The 18,640-nt window shown below is 55.2% G+C and overlaps 2 protein-coding genes across 6 annotated transcripts; both read right to left on the minus strand.

The window, feature by feature from the left end:
* Window positions 1–732: 732 nt before the first annotated feature.
* TRIP6 (thyroid hormone receptor interactor 6) lies at window positions 733–4,740 on the minus strand. 3 transcript variants are annotated; one of them, XM_041748106.1, is made up of 9 exons: window positions 4,316–4,740; window positions 3,932–4,009; window positions 3,720–3,845; window positions 3,050–3,427; window positions 2,638–2,731; window positions 2,359–2,528; window positions 1,497–1,675; window positions 1,115–1,235; window positions 733–1,003 (listed from the first exon to the last, which is right to left on the minus strand). In XM_041748106.1, exons 1-9 carry the CDS (start codon window positions 4,322–4,324, stop codon window positions 872–874), a joined length of 1,287 nt encoding a protein of 428 aa, XP_041604040.1. In that variant the 5' UTR covers window positions 4,325–4,740; the 3' UTR covers window positions 733–871. The 3 variants fall into 3 exon arrangements, with proteins under 3 accessions (XP_041604040.1, XP_041604039.1, XP_041604038.1); XM_041748105.1 differs by having other exon boundaries at window positions 3,050–3,337; window positions 3,932–4,059; XM_041748104.1 differs by having other exon boundaries at window positions 3,932–4,059.
* Window positions 4,741–4,866: 126 nt separating this feature from the next.
* Window positions 4,867–14,167, minus strand: SLC12A9 (solute carrier family 12 member 9). 3 transcript variants are annotated; one of them, XM_041748096.1, is made up of 14 exons: window positions 14,041–14,167; window positions 13,087–13,306; window positions 12,726–12,860; window positions 12,139–12,270; window positions 11,402–11,710; window positions 10,651–10,758; window positions 10,408–10,519; window positions 9,708–9,865; window positions 9,501–9,583; window positions 9,208–9,332; window positions 8,884–9,076; window positions 8,541–8,715; window positions 8,184–8,330; window positions 4,867–6,164 (listed from the first exon to the last, which is right to left on the minus strand). In XM_041748096.1, the coding sequence occupies exons 2-14, from the start codon at window positions 13,265–13,267 to the stop codon at window positions 5,272–5,274; spliced, it is 2,751 nt and encodes a 916-aa protein (XP_041604030.1). In that variant the 5' UTR covers window positions 13,268–13,306; window positions 14,041–14,167; the 3' UTR covers window positions 4,867–5,271. The 3 variants fall into 3 exon arrangements, with proteins under 3 accessions (XP_041604030.1, XP_041604029.1, XP_041604031.1); XM_041748095.1 differs by having other exon boundaries at window positions 14,045–14,158; XM_041748097.1 differs by lacking the exons at window positions 13,087–13,306; window positions 14,041–14,167 and having other exon boundaries at window positions 12,681–12,771.
* Window positions 14,168–18,640: the final 4,473 nt, after the last annotated feature.

Raw genomic sequence — 18,640 nt, forward strand, 5'->3', positions numbered from 1 at the left:
AGAACTTTCTCCCGCGGAGGTCGAAGGTCGTTCTCTGGCTAGATGTGTCCGGGATCTGGGGATTTGAGCCAGTTCGTGTCCGGTTGTTGCCCCCAACCACCCAGCTCGGGGCGCCTCCTGCCCTCATGTGGGGCTGCTTTCCCCCGCTTCTGGCGCAGGGCAGGGAGCTGGGGAATGCAGGCGTTTAGCGGGATAGAGCAACCATTTTAAAGCATCTCCCACCATTTTGTGCTGCGCCAGAGACCCAAGCTTTATTGCCGCCTCGGTATTTAACCATCTGCAAAACCCTGTTACTGCTGTTCTTCGTAAGAGGCGAAGGCGGCAGATCTGTCTTCTCCCCAACCAGTAGTTGGTTGGGATAGTTTATAGGTTGAGGTCTTGATCAACAGGCGGAGACCGGCTTGCGCCAGAGAAAACGCACCACCACCCCAGGGGATAACACCAAGTCCTTGATCAGGGAGTGGAGTGCACGGGCTGAAGAACAGGGAAGGCCGCCTCCTTGGAGTATGCTGCAGCCTCACTCCAAGCACGGAGAGGAAGGGTGTCTTTACACCACGTTTGCAAGAGTGTAGAATGGAGTTGCAAAAATCTAGGTCTAAGGAGACCCGGGTTCTGATCTTGGTACTGCATTAGGAAACCATGCAACCTGACATCGCTTCTTTAAAAACGCAGTCACCACAAATGTGTTTGCATTAGGCTGCTGTGAGAATCAGATGAGACAATACACTTAAGTGTTTTGTAAACTCTTGAGGGATTATTATTTCATGATTGGAGGAAGAAGAGACAGTACTTGGTGACACAGTTGTCAAGATAGATGTCAGGGAGGGTAGTTGATGGGAAGGGGAAACGTAACAGGTGGTTCTGGGAAGGCTCAGCAGTCGGTCGTGACGGTGGCTGAGAGCTCCTGGATGCGCCAGGCACTGCACGCCTTGCACAAGATGTGCCCATCCAGCGGGTAGCAGCCCTGACACTCGCCCTCGGAGGAGAGGAGCAGCCCACACTCCTGTTAAGACAGAAGCAAGAGCTTTCTATCAGGGCCAGAGCCCTGGGTTCTACCATTCCCAGCACCCCAGACCCCAAGAATCTCCCATTCCCCTTGCCCAGGCCCCCTGACCTCACACTTGTAACAGCCAATGTGAAAACTGCGATCCAGAGCAACAATTCGTACCGTCTCCTCCTGCCCTGGCTCAGGCATGATGGCCCCACCACACACTGAGCACCGTGGGGCAAACTTCCTGGGGTGGAAGGGAACAACGGAGGCTGTCAAGCCCCTGGGTTAGAGGGGACTAACAGGGCAGCCCAGAGAAGGTGGGCTATGCAAGGTACGGGAGAGGCCAGAGGGATGGATGGTCTTGGCTCTCACAAGAGAGAGTGACGGTAACAAGAAAGACAAAGTCAGGGGTAGGAAACTGGAGAAGCTGGTACTGGGACAAAGGAGAAATGAAGAAGATGGGGAAGGTCAGATGTCTCGAGAAAGATGGGAGACCCAGTCTGACCTGTGGAAGTCCTCAATGCAGTGGATCTGGCTGGTGGCATCCACTGTGAAAGGGATGCCGTCGAGGCCACGGTGGCACACCACACAGGTAAAGCAGCTAGGGTGGTAGGCTTTCCCCATGGCCCGCAGGATCCGGTCCAGGATGGGTTGGGAGCATGTGGAGCACTTCTCCAGGGTGGCCTAGCAAATTAGAAAGGAAGGGTGGCAAGTTCGGGGCTGAGGAGGCCCGTGGCTGGCAGGCACCCTGCTGGCCTACCCCACCTGTTTTTATAGCCTGCAAGGGATTCAGTGAAAAGTGGCCCTGAACAGATCTAAGTCCCAGCACTGTAGCTTCCTACAGAAGTGATCCAGTCTCAACTTCCGTTTCCTACAGTTGTACCAGCTGCTTCACAGGGGCAGCAGTGTGGGAATTTAACATATTCCCTTAACTCAAGATAAATGTCTCACATTTGTAAGGAACTGTTGTCCTTTCCCTCCAGCAGCCAGTAATTTCACTACTTTCCTAATTCCTTCCTTCTTACACATCGGTTTAGTCCCCCAGCTTGGAGGTCTTTTTTCCTTTAAGACTTTATTTATTTATTCATGAGAAACACACAGAGAGAGGTAGAGACATAGGCAGAGGGAGAAGCAGGCTCCCTGTGGGGAACCCAATACGGGACTCAATCCAGGGACTCAATCCAGGGCTCCAGGATCACCACCTGAGCCGAAAGCAGATGCTCAACCACTGGGCCACCCGGGCATCCCCCACCTTTGAATTCTGACCCTCTTGTGTGCTTAGACATCTAGTTTCCACCTTAGATGGAAGCCTCCTGCCTCCTGCTACAGACTCCAGCACCCAGGCTACCCCCAGCACACCCACTCACCACATAGCAGCTCTCACAGTACGCCCTCCTCTCCACAGCATAGAAATGTTGGCCCCGAAGCTGGGCCCGGCATGTAGAGCACACGAAGCAGCCAACGTGAAAGACCCGGTCCAGGGCCACAACGCCAGCCCCATCCCCAACCACATCTTCCCCACAGCCGCCGCACCGCCCTGGGGACAGGGAGGGACAGGGTCAATCAGCATGCAGAATGGAAGGTGGATTCGCTGTCCCCTTGACTCCCCAGTCCCCTGCCCCCCTTCCCACCTCAGGTCAGCTCACCAAAGTACTCCCCAGTGGGAGGATGGTTCATGTCATGCACCAGTTTCTTCGTCAGCCTCTCAAGCTCCTCCTCAGGAGGCTGGTTCAGGGGGACCTGAAAGGGGGGAGTCAGGGGTTCAGCCCCACCTCCAGCTCCCTATGCTGTCAGACTTTCCTGAAGGGGACCAGGCAGTTCCACCCAGAAAGCTCATCTGACGAGGTCTCAGCCCGGGGCCCAGGGGTGCACCTCCAGGAGCCAGTGTACAGCTCCAGCACCTCCCTCTTATATTTCCTGACCAGCGCCACATCCCTGGGACCCAGAACTCCAACACCCCAGGACTCTGACAACCAGGACATTAAACACCACCCCCACCCCACCCAATCAGTGTCCAGTTGTCCATGAGGACCCCACATCCCAATACTTAGGGTTTACCTGGGGCCCATACGCGCCTCCTCTTCCTCCTCCTGCAGCTTCCTCTTTAACCCCTGGCCCTGGCTCATGGTGGCTCCTATAGCCAGCCCCCCAGACTTCACCTTGGCCTGGGAGAGGAAAGGGAGGGCCCGGGAGGGCCCCGGAGGCCTGAGAGGCCCCCCGCCTGGGAGGGCCACAGCCTCTCACTGGTTGTGCCACCTTCACTTGCACAGGGAAGGCAGGGCCAGCGGGGGTGCTGGCTGTAGCATAGGAGGCTGGAGTGGGGCCCCCATAGGGAGACGCTGAGAGCTGTTGGGGAGGAATAGGAACACCCCCTCCATTTGGCTTCAGGGAGCCTGAGCCTGTGCGGTAGGCATGGGGCTGAGGGGGCTCATAAGCCTGGGGAGAAACAGACCAGGAGTGAGAAGGCCCATTCCAGGACACACACTTGTGGGCCCCTCCCACGCGCGCGTGTGTGTGTGTGTGTGTGTGTGTGTGTGTCCCCAAAGTAGTGCTGGTCTTTGACAAGCACTCAAGAGGCTGACAATCTAGTAAGATGTGATACTCCTGCATGTATCACACATGGGGGCAAGGGTGAAGGGTACCAGGTTGAGAATCTAGGGAAAGGACCAGGATAGGGAGTGTGGAAGAGGGCAGGAGACAAGGAACAGGGGTGGGACAGGGAAGTCACCTGCCGGTCTGACCGCCGTGGGGCATGACCACGACCTCCATCCAACTCAGCCAGCATGCTGGTCAGCGAATCTATCTCGGCATCCAGACTTCCTGGACGCAAGGCCCCCCTGTCTGGGGGGAGCCCCTGGAGATGAAGAAAAAGCAGGGAGAATTCAAGTCACTTGCCCCGGATGCCCCCACCTCCTACCCACCCCCAATTCCAATTCTCACCTGTGAGCGCTGGGGTGCTCCATGGCACCCCACCCAGGGGAACCCCCGATCATCTGGTCCCCCGGGGGCCTGGTAACACTGCTCAGATGGGAGGGGGCAAAAATTGACCCTGGGGTGGGGCTGATGTGCTAGGGTGAGGGAAAAGAGAGCCAAGGTGGGGATGGGGAAGGAGGGGAGGGTGACACTTATGGAGGCCGCCCTCATGGGTCCCTCTTCTCCCCTCCCCCCCCCCCCACACTTGGAGTCCCAGAGCAGAGCAGGAAGCCGGAAGGGCTTCAGGGAAGGGGTGGCAGGGACAAGCCAGGGGCAGGAGGCAGGAACCAGAAGGCGAAGGTGAGCTCAGAATGGCCAGTGGCCTCCTTGGCGGCACTGGGGCTGCCTTACCTGCTCCATGGGCTGGCGGCGGCCCCGGGGCACCTCGGGGGAGCGCTCTCCCCTGAGGGGCTCTTGCAGGCTCCAGCTGCCTTGGGGGGAGCCAGGTGGGGCCCGACATGGCCGGGATCAGGAGACTCTAGACAGCGGTCAGGCCCCACGTAGCCCCAAGACTCTGGTCTTGACCCCTTCTTCCGTCCCACACCTCGTTTGGAACTCCAGGAAAGAAACTTTTTCTGGCCTTTTTTTTTCCCCTTCCTCCCCAATTTTGGGGACAGCCACGCCCCCAATGACGTCACCACATTCCTGGGGGAGGGTCACGTGGCCCCCTAGGCCCTAAACTGCCGTCCCTCCCCCAGTCAGCCCCCTCCCGCCAGCAGGGAGAGCTTTCCAAGGCTGCCTCCGTTTCACTCGTTCCCCCAGACTGGCGCCCCAAGTCCCGCACATGGCCACCTCGGCGCTGGGACGCGCTCCAGCGCTGCTCTTTCCCACACTCCCCCAACCAGATCTCTCTCTTCCCGCCCCACCTACCGCCCCTAGCAGTGCTCAGCCAGGCCAGCCCATAGTGTTTTGGTCTTTTATTCACGTTCAGCGGTTAGAAAAATAAAACAGAACAAAAACATCACAACCTCAGGGGTCTGCGAGTCTGTTGGGCAAGGGGAGACTGAGGTAGCCGAGAGTCAAAGCAGAGACCCAGCCTCCATCAAGGCACCGGTGAAGGAAGGGAGGCCAGTGGGGAGGGCTGCTGCCTTTCTCCCCCAGCGTGGTGGGGACACAGCTGCCCTGCATTAGTGCACTAAAGCCCCTCTCACAGGGACAGAGGGGTGCCCCAGCCCAGGATCCCCTAGTACTTCCACAGGGCTCCACACCCCACATGTGGAGCAGGCGGGAGGCTGCCCTTCCCTTCTGCATCCACTAATCAAAGCAGGTCACTGGACCTGGGCAACCTCTGCTCCAGGCCCCGGGCATCAGAGATCAGTGCAAGTGACGGGGGTGACTCCGTGAATGAGTAGCGTGGGGCCCAGATCATGGGTCAGAGTCTCCAGTAGCGCCAGGTAGCGAGTGTAGCGGGCAGGATCGGCTGGCGGCCGAGGCAGGTATAGGAAAGTGAGGGCTGTGGCAGGCCCACCTTCGCCATCCCCACCCTCAGGCCCACCAGGCCCTCCTCCTCTACTGCGCCCCTGCTGGGCCCGAACCAGGGCGTTAGCACTGCACGCCAGCGCCTCTGCCTCAGCATCTCCCCGCCTGCCATTCACAAAGTCTCCTTCCTCCTCCTCCTCCTCCGGCTCCCCAGCCCCAGCCCCCTCACCCCACACCACCTCCTGTACTTCGGCTCTGATCCTCAGCTGGCTCAGCAGTGCCCGGAGCCGCCCCTCAGCCGCCCCGGGGGCCTCTCGAGGCCCCAGGCACAAGAAGATCCGGAGCCGGGCGCTATGCCAAGCAGGCACCATGCCCAAGATGGTTGCCATCTGCAGCAGGAAAAGGCCACACACATCCACGTAGCCAGGCCCACCCCGGGGCCGCAGCAGGTTGAGAGGCCACACATCCACGTGATGTGGCTGAGAGGTACCCCCTGAACCCCGGCTCAGCCGCTCTGGGGGCAGGGCCCCACAGGCCCGGGCCAGAACCACATTCTTGTTCATCTTGAGGGCATCTGCCACTGTGGCCACATAGTCCTGGGGGCTGAGAGCCCGGGGGCTCCCAGGAGCCCGGGGTGGAGGAAACAGAGTGCTCAGGGCTGGGGACCCACCCTCCTGGGTGCCATCAGTAGCCTCGGAGAAAGCCGGGTCTGTCAGGAAGTGGTCCTGGGGTGCAGCATCATCATAGAAACCTAGGACCAAAGTGTTGGGCTTCATGCCACCTGGGAGCAGAGAGGGGGAGGTGGGAAGAGACAGGAATCAGACTCACAGGCTGAGTTTATACCACACGAATACGCACCCACTTGTACACGCTGACAGCGACACATGTCAGCCATCATTTGTACAGTGCTTGGGCTCTCTAGGCTGCACGTTTGCATGATTTTTAGTTTTCCTTAATGCTTTTGCACACTTTTATTTGTTGTAACTGCATGACTAATCTTCCCCCACTTAAACATAACGCAAAGTTTGCCTTAGGAGCAATTCTTCTTAACTAATGAGCACTTCTGGACCATGGCAGTAGGATGCCTCCACCCCAAGCTTCTAGCAGCACACCTTTCTTTTTCATGATGGGAGATGAGGGTCTGACTCCACTGGTAGACCAGACCCCCTGAGCAAGCAATAGTCAAGCTTGTGGCCTCATCCCCCAGGGAAACAGCACCCCAGACTCCGCTGGGGGAGGATGAGAACTGGCCTGGTCTGTTCTTACCACTGCAGGGCCCTAATGATGGCGGGTCCAAAGCATGGTCCCTGGGGAAGAAACAGCTACGGTCTGCACACTAACCAAGAGCTAGGTCCTGTTGAAAGCACTGTGTTTTAACTCATCTGATCCTTAAAGCAACACTGTGAGGTAGAGACTCTTTACTCACCCCTTTCACGGATGAGCAACCTGAAGCACAAAGCAGTGAAGTCACTTGCCCCAAGGCTCATAGCTGGTAGATACTGGGATCCACAGGTAAACACAGTGTGCCCATCACCAGAGCCCATTCTCTGAGCCTCTGAGCCTGTGTGTGTGTGTGTGTGTGTGTGTGTGTAGCAAACACAATGCCCCAAGTCCCTGCTGACAGCTCCTGGTTTTTAAATTTTTGAATGTGAAATTGGATAACTGGCCCCCCAGGCTCACTTTAACAGGTCTGAGTTTACAGAAAGACTCTGAGATCCTGCCTAAGGCTTTTTCTCGTAAAACGAATGGGTTGCTCAAAATCCACCAATAAATCAAGTTCTGCACTCCAAGAGGACTTACTATTTAGAGGAAATCCTTTCCTTTCATTTGAATCATTTCTCCTCGGGATAAATGTGGTAGAAGTCGTGGTCTCTTTTTTTTTCTTTCTTTTTTTTTTTTTTGAAGTCGTGGTCTCTTGGCACAGCTTCCCCCACAAAAGGTGGGTCTGACAAGAGACCGGGGTCTCAGATGCTTCAGAGTCTATCTAATAATGCCTGACTTATTAGAACACCCCTGCAGGTGGGAACTCCAGCAGATCTTGCAAATTAAACTAGTCACCCCTTCCTGAGCATCATCCAGGGTTCTGGTTTACTCTGAACAGAATATTGTCCAACACTTGAACCTTAGCCAGATCTGAACAGAGAAGGAATCACGTACTCAGGGAGGGAACTGTCACCTGCCTGGGACTGAGAAAGAAGGTGGCAGCCCAGCACGGATTTGCAGGAGGCTGGGGTTTGCGGCTGGAGGCCTTGGCACTGAGGCAGAGTAATAAGGCAGGGAATCCCACTCACTCAGAAAGTGTTGGCCCCACACACCCTCTGCATCCTCTGCGGTCTCCGGAGGCCATGTCACACCACGCCTTCCTTCTCTGCCCTTTCCAAGCCCCAGCTGAGATACCATCTTGTCAAGAGCCACATCAGTGCATAGTGGTCTTGAAGTCGGATGGCTAGAAATCATCTGCCCTAGATGTGATAGAGCAATCCCCGAGCCTCAAATAATTCTCCCATTGTCCCCAGAAATACAACATGTTCTTCAGAGCTTATACTCTAATTCTGGGGTCAGGAAAAAAAAAAACAACAACAACAGTGTCCATGGCACCCATCTCCAGTCCTTAAGCATCTCCTCCAAGACTATCACTCACTATCTGTTATCTTTGAACTTGAGCACGGCATCTTATCTGCACTAGACCCTGAGTTCCTTTTGGGCTTTCCAATCTGTGGTTTACTCTCCAGGGGGATGGTACCAGAGATTGAAAGGGGCCACAGAGGGGGCCAAGGGGACCCAGGGAGGGGTAGCTCACCAAGGCCAGAGATCCGCAACAGATGCTGAGCCCCCTGGCGTACAGATGGTGAGAGGGTGAGGTCCACAAAGGCCTTTACTTGGGCTCTGTCCACCAGGCTCAGCCATGCCCCATACTGGGGTTGCACAGGGTCTGAGGGCAGGCAGTCTGCAGAGACGGGATGCAGCAGATGTAAGCCAAACCCATGTACTACCTCCTGGAATCCAAATCCCGAACAGGCCAAAGAAAAAGGTCTGGGAAGATTGGATGCATCACTGGGGAAGAAACATGAGGCCTCTGGACCCAAAGAATACCAAGAGCATCTGAGACGAAAGACAAAGGAAGCTGGGGGTGGTGGGGGGACAGAGGGCGACTCACCAAGGTCTCCCAGGGTGACATGGCCCAGTACATAGAGGCCCCCTTTCTTGAGCTGGTTGGCCAGCCGCAGCAGAGGCAGGGCACCCCGGGGGTTCCCCACCAGAAGCAGCAGCTGGGGCCTCCAGAACTTCACATGCTCCTTTCGGACATCCAGCCGGAGCAGGTACTTTCGCACCTGAGGGCAGGGGTGAGGCATGGAAAAGAAGGGCTCAAGGGGGCAGCCCCCACTCACTACCTCTCATACAAAAACCCTGACTCTAGCCAAGGCAAAAGGAGGCCGACTTGGGGGAGAGGGGTGTTCCCAAACTGGCTCCTCCCCACTCCCTTTCCCAAGGCCCCCAACCTGGTGGAAAAGCAAGGCCTGGCTGACGTAGCCCCAGCTGCTGGGGCCTCCTCGAGCTGTGAGCAGGGCAGAAAGCAGGCCCATGAGAAGCAGGGAGCCGCCGGCAGCCCCAGGGCTGATGAGAAACATCATGAGCAGACAGGAGGCCACCCCCAGCAAGCAGGTGTGCCAGGAGAACAGGCTGAAGGTGGGGCTGGGGGCGGGGGAGAGAAGGAAGGGTGCTCAGGGCCTGCCACTCCACTCCATCTCCAACCTCCACCCCCGTACAGAGTCCATCCCACTCCTCCCTCTGTCTGCAGGGACACAGGCATCTTCTCCTCTCACCGGAAGTTGGGGGCCGAGGCCCACTCCAGGCTTAGGCAGGACAGGTCCACCGCAGCGTAGGCCACCAAGTAGAAGACAGTGACCACAGCAGCCAGTGTATTCAGCTTCCCAGCCAAGAGTACCAGCTAGACGTGGACCAAGAGTCTGGGCATTCATGCATCCCCTCCTCAAGGCCAATGCATCCTGCCTCTTCGTTCATTCTCCCAGCCCACCCCCAAGCCCCTCCTGGTCCTGGGAGCAGAACCAGGAGGGGCTTAGAGGAAGGAGAAGCACAGCTTGAAAGGAAGGCTTACCTGTACCAGGCCCCAAGAATAGAGCACAGCCCCCCACGGGTTCCCTGTCCGAGACACAACCTTGGCTGGCGCCAAGATTACTCCTGTGCAAATAGAAATGTGACAGACACATCAGCCTGGACGAAATGGAAACTGAGACAGACATGGGGGGGGGTGGGTAGCACATGTGGGAGCTCAGAGCAGGTCAAGGAGGAAGTGACAGCGTACCAAAGAGGTCATCCTGAGCCAGAGCGTGGAGGATGCGGGAGGCCCCGATGAGGGAGCTCATGGAGGCTGAGAGCGATGTGGCATAGATACCAATCAGCACCAGTGGAGGCCACAGGCTGATGGCACGAAAGAACCCGTAGTCCTCCTGCAGCAAAGTCCTGGAGGGAGGGAGAGGAGGACAGGATAACATGTGCATCCATCCCAGGGCCTCTGTGAGAAAAGCGCTGACTCTACGTGAAGAGCTGGGTATTCTCAACTGACCCAGCCCTGATCTCAAAGCCCATTGTACCAAATCATGTGTGCCCAGAGGGAAAGACATGGTATTTGCTGGTTATCATTGGGCTACTTTGGGTTTAATCACGTGGTGGATGTTCCTAACAGTATCAGCACAAGAAACCAAATATTTATGGAAATACCGAATGATTAGAGAGCCATCCTCCACCCCCAAGCCAAGCACTTACAACAGTCCAAGGGACACAGCAAATACTGGCCACGGGCCTGCTACCAGCATTTAGGCAGCTGTCACCATCAGTGGCGGTGGCCGCTCCTTCTCTCTCCCAGTGGGAAAAACAGTCTGCACCCTGACAATTGGGGTTCCTGCCCCCCAGCTTTTGCTGCCCTAGGTGATTCAAGTGTGGCAGCCTCATTCTGCAGCCCCACTCCACCCCCTCGAGCACCTGGCTGGCCCCTCCCCAGGCACCTGTCACAGGTGAAGCTGGAGAGGAAAAAAAGCAGGGTGTAGATGAAGAAGGTGTAGGTGACGGCGATAATGGTGCCCAGAGGAATGGCCCGGCTGGGGTCCTTCAGCTCCCCTGGAGGGAGAGGAACAGAAGGGCAGATGTCAGCCCCCCACCATCCCTACATCCTGGAGTCCTGAGCACTCCCACAGGGGCACGGGGTGGCCACCCCACAGGCCCAGGCATCGTCAGGCAGGGACTCTCACCTGACATGTTCGCCCCCGCCATGATGCCTGTGCAGCCATTAAAGAGAACGGCAAAGACGCTGGCAAAGGTCATCATGGCCCCCGTGGTGTAGTCCTTGGCGTAGCCAGCTGAGGGATAGTTCCCAAGGAGGAGAGGGCATTGGTATCACTCATAGGGATTCGGGCATCTGGGCCCTGCCACCCTGTCCTCATATGCCCCAAACCCCCATGCCTCCCCCACTGCCCTCCCCAAGACCCTGGCTCCAACCCACCACTGGCCCTGGCTCAGCTGGCCTCATCACCTCCTTCTCTACCCCCCTCTAGCTCCCATTCTCTTCATTCTTCCCTCCCAGCTTTCACCCTTGCTCCTACCTGAGATACCTTCCCTCTCACTCCTATTTGAATTCCCCAACCTACCTCCTGCCACCTCCAGCACATACTCAGACCTCCCTCCTCCCAACTCCTCGCCTGATTCTCATCCACTTGCATCATTCTCGGTCTTATTGTGCTATTTAATTATTTCCTGAATGTCCGTTTTATCTCTCCAGCTAAAAAAGTTCCTCTAAGGCAGGAACCATCTCGTGGTCACTCTGGCGCTCTACTGGGCCAAACACACTATCCAGATCTTAAATAACCTGTACTGTTCTGAGATCTGACCTTCTGCCCCTGATTCTCTCTGATATCTGTTCTCATCTGGGGATCCCAAGGGCCTGGCCCACACACAGGCTTACCCCTTACCCCAAGAACCCTGTCACCCTTGTGCCCAGCTCACCACCCAAGTTGGCCTTCAGAGTGCTGCTGTTGAAGCCAGTGAAGTGGCCGACCTGGGGCTGTGGGGTGGAGCCATTGGGGCTAGGCCGAGGGGCCAAGGGGATGCTCCTGGGCCCCACAGCCACAAAGCTGACCAGCACCGAGGCCAGGGATCCAGAAACCAGCAGGAACGTGAGGAAGGAGGCACGGGCATAGAGTCCAGCCCCCAGTGTGCAGACCCCACCCACAAGGCCCAGCAGCAGGGAGCCGTAGAGCAGGCTCCAACCGTAGCCCTGAGGCAGGACCTGAAGCCCACTGGACGGTGAGGAGTCTACAAAGAAGAAGGAAGAGACTTAGAAGACCAGACCCCCCCCACAAAAAAAAAAGACCAGACCCCCTGGAGGGATCCCAACCATGAATCAAAGCAGGAACAAACCCCCTCTTTGGCCCCACTGTCCTCAGAGGCTATCTCTCCCACTCCCCAACTCAACTGTACCCCCAGCATCCTACCCCTCCCTGGTGGATACCACCAATCTCGCTCTGTTGACTTTAGGCGTCTTAGTGTGGCCTCCCCAACCAGATGGTAAGCTGCCTCTGAGCCAGGACAATCTTTTCAGATGTCCACATGAGACTGGAATCACAGGAGGAACTCAAGAAAGCTCATGGACCACTTTGCCTTTCTTCTAAAGAGGGCTCTCTCCCTCATGATCCCAGGATCCCTGGACCCTGCAAACCCGCAGAGCCGCCTGGAGCACAGACCAGCCCCGAAGACATCGAGCACAGCTTCCACCAGCCCCAGCAGGGAGACGGCACAGCCACAGACGTTAGCCAGGTAGAACATGAGGCCGATGCTGCCCCCAACCTCAGGCCCCAGGGTCCGGCTGATCATGACTACAAGTGGAAGCAGGGGGTGAGTGTTAAGGGAAAAGAGAGTGAAATGGAGCAGGACGAAGGGTTTGGGCACAAAGCACTCTGCAGCCCTGTCTCCCCCAGGGAGAGGACTTCATCAGGACTGTCCCCCGTGTCAAGCTGGCCTAGCGCAGCTGTTCCCAAACCACGTGGCTCTACACAAGTCACTAATACTCTTGAGCTCCAGGTTCCTCTTCTGTTAAAATGAACTACCTAACTGACAAGACTGTTGGGAGAACCAAAATGACAGTTGGGAAGACACCTGGTGGACAGGAGACTAGCACTAACAAACGTAAGGCCAAGTTGGTCACCTTCCTCATATCAGCCTGCCTGCTGAACATTCATTAGAACTTGCCTCCCTCTGCCCTGCCCCTGCCCCTCCTCCTCCCTACCAGGCAGAAGAGACCAGACCCCAGTCCATCAGTGTTGGAGGATACAGTAGGCTCCACCCCCCCGCACAGCTCCGTTGGTGGCGATGGCACAAACAGAGAGGACGGTGAGCGCCAGGATGAAGTAGGCAACCAGGAGCATGGCCAAAGCCTGTAGCAGCCCAGCATGGCCCACCACGAACCCTGGGACAGGAGTGGCAAAGCAGATCAGAGGGTGGCTCATGCATCCCTGCACCACACTGGTCATCAGCTACCTGCAGGGCCAGAGCTAAACACAAGGCCATGGGGAGCCCTCTCCCCAAGCCCTTCATCCACCCACTTCTCCCAGGACCCTTCCCCCCACCTCATTCCAGTCCCACCCCTCCCCCACTCCACTGTACCCCTGAGGAAGCTCCACCACCCCACTCACCAATCCTCAAAAAGACAACTATACTGAACATGGACAGGACAGTGGGCACCACCACACCCAGGAAGGTGGAGAGCTTCCGGGCCGATGCCCCTCCAGCGCCCCCGCCCCCATTGGCAGAGAAGGCAACCCCTTCATCTCCCAGGAGCCGGTAGGCCAGCAGGGGAGAGTTCTCGCTGGCCATGGCAGAGAGCACGCAGAAGCCACCAATGGGTCTTGAGGCCTGCAGAAGACACTTTGCTTAATGGAAAGCATCTCCATGGAGCCTCTCAAAACATCTCTAACCAAACACCTGAAAACTTCCCCAAAAGGGAGAGCTGCAACTCAGAGTTCCTGAGGGACAGACTGGTCCTTGCCACTTCCCTGGACCATGACAGACTCCACACTCTTAGCATTTGGGTACCAAGTCCCCTCCCAGCTCCTGGGGACCACCCCATCCCCCCATGTCCCTGCGACTAGGGATGGCAATGGCTTTCGGAAGAGGCAAAGATACTCTCCCTTTTCAACTAGCCCTGCAAGAGGAAAACAAATCCCCCAAAAAGGGAAGTGAGTTCCGGGCAGGAAACCCTCCTTACCTCCTCCTTCGGAGTCCTGAGCTGTCCCCTTCCCACCTCCCCCAAGCGATCACCTCACCCAAGGCAACGCGAAATTTCCAAATCTTCCAAAGCCCTGCCCTCCATCAATCCTCTCCCTCAGTCCATTTCAAACCAGCCCCTCTCCCCCCAGCCTCACCAGATTCCTCCCACTCACACGAGACGCCCTCCAATCTCGACCAACCCAAACACACCCCTCGACTACTAAAACAAAGACACAGGCCAGCAACACAAGGTGGGTCCTCCCCCCCCCCCCACCGGTGCCTGCCCACTTTCTCCCGGGGCGGGTTGGAGGGGGCCGAGATCCGCTTCTCTCCGGCCAGGCGCATCCCCACAGCCCGGGTGCGGCAGGGCGCTCACTCACCCACCCAGAGGACTCAGCCGCCCGGGGGCGATCCCCGAGAGCCGGAGGGGGTCCGCTATCTGCCGAGGGGGCGCGGGTGCCGGAAAAGCCAGCTGCAGCTACCGGGATGCCAGGCCCGGAGTCCGCCCCCCCCAGCCCACGCGCCCCATTGGTCCCCGGGCCCAGCCCCGCCCCGTGGGCGCGCCCAGGAAGCTCCTCCCAGTTTGGGCTCCCCGGGCCGGCGCGGCTCGGGCTCCCGCTCCACGTGCGCCGGGGATGCGCCCCTGGGTCGCCCCTGAGCCCACCGTGTAGGCCACGGCTCCTAAGGGGCCCATCACCCCGGTGCCAACCAGCTCCCGAGCTCGGGGAGGTGCCGAGAGGAGCCGCCACTGAAAGGGGCGTGCGGTGACCGCAGAAGGCAACGGCAGGTGGGCGGGGCCGTGACACCTGGCCCAGGTGCGTCGCCGGGAACATGGAGCCACGTCGCTTGTCGCCTTCCGGAATCCTATTCCTCCAGCCTCTCGAACCCGGGAATGTCTCTAGGGTACCGGCCTCAGCCCTCTCACCACGGAGGCCCGCCCCTCACGCCCGGTCCCTTGCACCGGCTGCGCTCTCGGCGTCCGCCATCGGAGGGAGCCATCGGCCGCTGATCCCGGAGAGCCCGGACTGCGCAGGCCACCGTCGGTCCGCAGTGTCCTCCCGCTGCCTTCGGGCCTCCCTGCGTGGCGTTGTCCCCTCTAGCAGAGATGACGGGACTTGTGAACTTTGGGAGATGGGATTCCCCTTCTCACTCTTTATAGGTACCACCAACATTAGCACCACCTGGCAACCTTTCCTCATCTGTAGAATGGGGATTAACTAGAACCCTGCAAAAGGTTGCTATGAGAGGGTTCCATGAACTAACTGGCGCTTGAAAACAACGCTGGGGGATCCCTGGGTGCCTTAGTGGTTTTAAGCCTGCCTTCGGCCCAGGGCATGATCCTGGTCCCAGGATCAAATCCCGCAGGGAGCCTGCCTCTCCCTCTGCCTGTGTCCCTGCGTCTCTCTTTCTCTCTCTGTGTCTCTCATGAATAAATAAATAAAATATTTTTAAAAAAGAAAACAGGGGCAGCCTGGTGGCTCAGCAGTTTAGCACTGCCTTCAGCCTGGGGCCTGACCCTGGGGCCCCAAGATCGAGTCCCACGTCAGGCTCCCTGCATGGAGCCTGCTCCTCCCTCTGCCTGTGTCTCTGTCTGTGTGTGTCTCAGAATAAATAAAATCTTTAAAAAAAGAAAAGAAAAAAGAAAACCATGCTGAAACATACGGTAAGTTATTTGCATACATTATATATACATAGGCACTCTGAGGTAGATGCTTCATTTGGAAACTGAAGCTGGGAGATCTTCCTTAATCAGTTTCTAACTGTAATATAGTCCTTTATGGCTACACTGTCACTTGAGCCTCAGGAAATGAACACTGCTTTTACTATCACTGGTCTTTGGCTGTCAGATTATCTGCAACATTCCCCTAGGAGAGAAATGGCCTCAAAGCAGCCCAAATGTGGCTTTGCCAAGCAGAAGTCTCTTGAGCAGTTGAACTGTGGCATTTTCAGTGGTCATCTGTGCTGCCCACGACAGAGTTTGGCTCATGGATATTTCCCACACCATCCTGTCACAGTTTTTGATGATGTCAATATCTGTATACCATTTCAATATCCAAAATCCTGGTGCAGCAGTTGCTTGAACTTGCTTGAACAGATCGGCACAGATCTTATCCTCCACAGTACCCAATAGTTATGCCCAGACTCTGTCCTTGCCAGTAAATGACTGCAGCCCCTCTTTCTGTTCCCTTTTTCTGGTGTACCTTCCAAGGGAAAAAAAATTAATCTGACGCTTGTTCAAATGGTAAGGAAGACTTTATTCAGGACTATTCCAATAGGGGAGAGAGATGGGACTCTACTCCAAATACAACAAAGGAACCTGGGGATTTATAGCCAATGAGCATAATGAGAGTCAGTGATGGAAAATTATTAAGAGGGAACATCAAGACTAAGCAGACAGAATTCTTGCTGAAGTTAGGCCAGGGTGATCAGATATCAAGGGTAGGGAAAGTTCTCCCTAAACCGGGCTAGGCAGGCCCAACAAGGATGTGGGCCAAGGTTGAGGCCAAGTCCAAAGAGGGCTCAGAGAAGCCTCACTGAAGTTTGGTCAAGGAAAGTTGACCCCAACAATCCTCCACCGAACTGGATCCCAATCCATTGATCTGCCCTCTTTCCACTGTCCCCCACTCACTTCCCTTCTATAGATTTCTTAAAAAAAAAAAAAAAAAGATTTTATTTACTCATGAGAGACACAGACAGAGGCAGAAACACAGGCAGAGGGAGAAGCAGGCTCCGTGCAGGGAGCCCAACATGGGACTCTGGGACTCGATCCGGGGTCTCCAGGATAACGCCCTGGGCTGAAGGCGGCCTAAACCGCTGAGCCACACAAGCTGCCCTCACTTCCCTTCTTACCCAGCTTAAAGTTCACAGTCAGTGAAAAGCACTCCCTTGTCCCTCTCTCACTTTATTAGCCTCCTGACAGAACCACAGCCCCGGTAAATGCAACTCCTGGTCTACCCTTAGCCAGCCCAAAGCAGCTAAATGTGGCTGAAGAAAACACCCACCTACAGGAGCTCCTCTCAAATTCACGAACCTCAAGTAGGCCCTAATGCTGTCCAGCATTCAGAGATTTCTCTAATCCATTCACTCTCCTGCACTCCTAGATGACCGAAATTCTCACCTCTCTGTTCAACCCTCTGTGTTTCCTTCTCACTCTCAGCCCACCATCTCACTTCCCAATTCTGTGAGAAAACAGAAACCATCAGAAGGAACTAAAAGCTCCTATCCCCCCACCTACTGTTGGTTGTGCCCTCTTGTTATTAGTGATGAATTGACCATGCTCCCAGCTAAGGCCAACCTGCTACTACTTCGCATTTCATCTGGTTTTCCTTTTTCGTTGGATCATTACCATCAGAATACAAACATGCTTTTCCCCCTCCTTGTCTTAAAAAGGAGGAAAAAATAAAAGATTTTTTGAATACACTATACTCCTTCCATTATTGCTTCATTTCTTTGTTTTGAGAGAGAGTGTGAGCAATCAGGAACCCAGTGGAGGGAGGAAGGAAGAGAGAGAGAATAAATCTTACACAGGCTCCTTGTGGAACCTGACCCAGGGCTCTATCTCACAATCCTGAGATCATAACCTGAGCTGAAGTAAAGAGTTGGATACTTAACCCACCAAGCCACCTAGGTGCCCCTCTTTGTGGTTTTTTTTTTTAAGATTTTATTTATTTATTCATGAGAGACACACAGAGAGAGAAAGGCAGAGACATAGGCAGAGGGAGAAGCAGGCTCCATGCAGGGAGCTCAATGTGGGACTCGATTCCTGGTCTCCAGGATCAGGCCCTGGGCTGAAGGCGGCACTAAACCGCTGAGCCACCCAGGCTGCCCTCTTTGTGGTTCTTTATAGCAAAACTTCATTTTAATATTTTATTTATTTATTTATGAGAGACACAGAGAGAAAGGCAGAGACACAGGCAGAGGGAAAAGCAGGCTGCCGGTGGGGAGCCTGATGCAGGAATTGATCCCAGGACCCCGGGATCATGCCCTGAGCCGAAGGCAGACACTTAACCACTGAGCCACCCAGGTGTCCCTATAGCAAAACTTCTTTTTTTTTTTTTTATAGCAAAACTTCTTATACTAGTTGTGTATACTAGCTGTTTCCAGTCCTCCTCTCATTTCTTTCTTAAGTAACTACACTTAGGCTTTTGCCTCTCAGCAAAAATGAAACTACTCATCAAGTCACCAGTGACTTCCATTCAGTCAATCCAAGGGTCGATGCTTAGTCCTCACTTTACTAAACCAACATCATTTGATGTATTTTATTGCCCTTCACTTGATTGCATTTCACAGATACTGCTTTTTTTTTTTTTAATACATTGAAGGTTTGTGGCAGCCCTGCATTGAGCAAGTCTATTTGCACCATTTTTCCCAACAGTATCTGCTCACTTTGTGTTTGTCACATATTGATAACTCTTGCAGTATTTCAAACTTTTCCATTTTTATATTTGTTATGGTGATCTGTGATTAGTGATTACAACTCACTGAAAGCCCAGATGGTTAGCATTTTTTTTTTAAGATTTTATTTATTTGAGGGGAGGAAGAGAGGATGCACAAGGTGGGGGTTGGGGGGAGCAAGGGCAAAGAAGAAGCATATTCCCTGCTGAGCATGGAGACTGACCTAGTCTAGATCCCAGAATCCCAAAATCATGACCTGAGCTGAAGTCAGATGCTTAACCGACTGAACCACCCAGGCATCCCAGGTAGTTAGCATTTTTAAACAATAAAGTATTTTTTGATAAAGGTATGTATATGGTTTTTAGACATAATGATGTTGTACACTTAATAGACTATAGGGATGCCTGAGTGGCTCAGCGGTTAAGCATCTGCCTTCAGCCCAGGACATGATCCTGGAGTCCTGGGATAGAGTCCCACATCGGGCTCCCTGCATGGAGCCTGCTTCTCTCTCTACCTGTGTCTCTGCCTCTCTCTGTGTCTCTCATGAATAAATAAATAAAATCTTAAAAAAAAAAATAGAGGGGA

Source organism: Vulpes lagopus, chromosome 3 (genome assembly GCF_018345385.1).
Source record: "Vulpes lagopus strain Blue_001 chromosome 3, ASM1834538v1, whole genome shotgun sequence".
Classification (NCBI taxonomy): Eukaryota; Metazoa; Chordata; class Mammalia; order Carnivora; family Canidae; genus Vulpes; species Vulpes lagopus.

Bases quoted from the DNA above. Each gene is read 5' to 3' on its own strand.
- SLC12A9 (XM_041748096.1), bottom strand. From the start codon at position 13,267: ATGGCCAGCGAGAACTCTCCCCTGCTGGCCTACCGGCTCCTGGGAGAT. The intron at 9,333-9,500 runs GTAAGCCTTCCT...GTCCACGTCTAG, and splicing joins ATTCTTGGGGCCTGGTACAG to CTGGTACTCTTGGCTGGGAA. The intron at 8,331-8,540 runs GTGAGTCGCCCT...CCGTCTCTGCAG, and splicing joins TGTCACCCTGGGAGACCTTG to ACTGCCTGCCCTCAGACCCT.
- TRIP6 (XM_041748104.1), bottom strand. From the start codon at position 4,424: ATGTCGGGCCCCACCTGGCTCCCCCCAAGGCAGCTGGAGCCTGCAAGA. The intron at 4,060-4,315 runs GTAAGGCAGCCC...CCCTCACCCTAG, and splicing joins GCCGCCAGCCCATGGAGCAG to CACATCAGCCCCACCCCAGG. The intron at 1,004-1,114 runs GTCAGGGGGCCT...CTGTCTTAACAG, and splicing joins TTGGCTGTTACAAGTGTGAG to GAGTGTGGGCTGCTCCTCTC.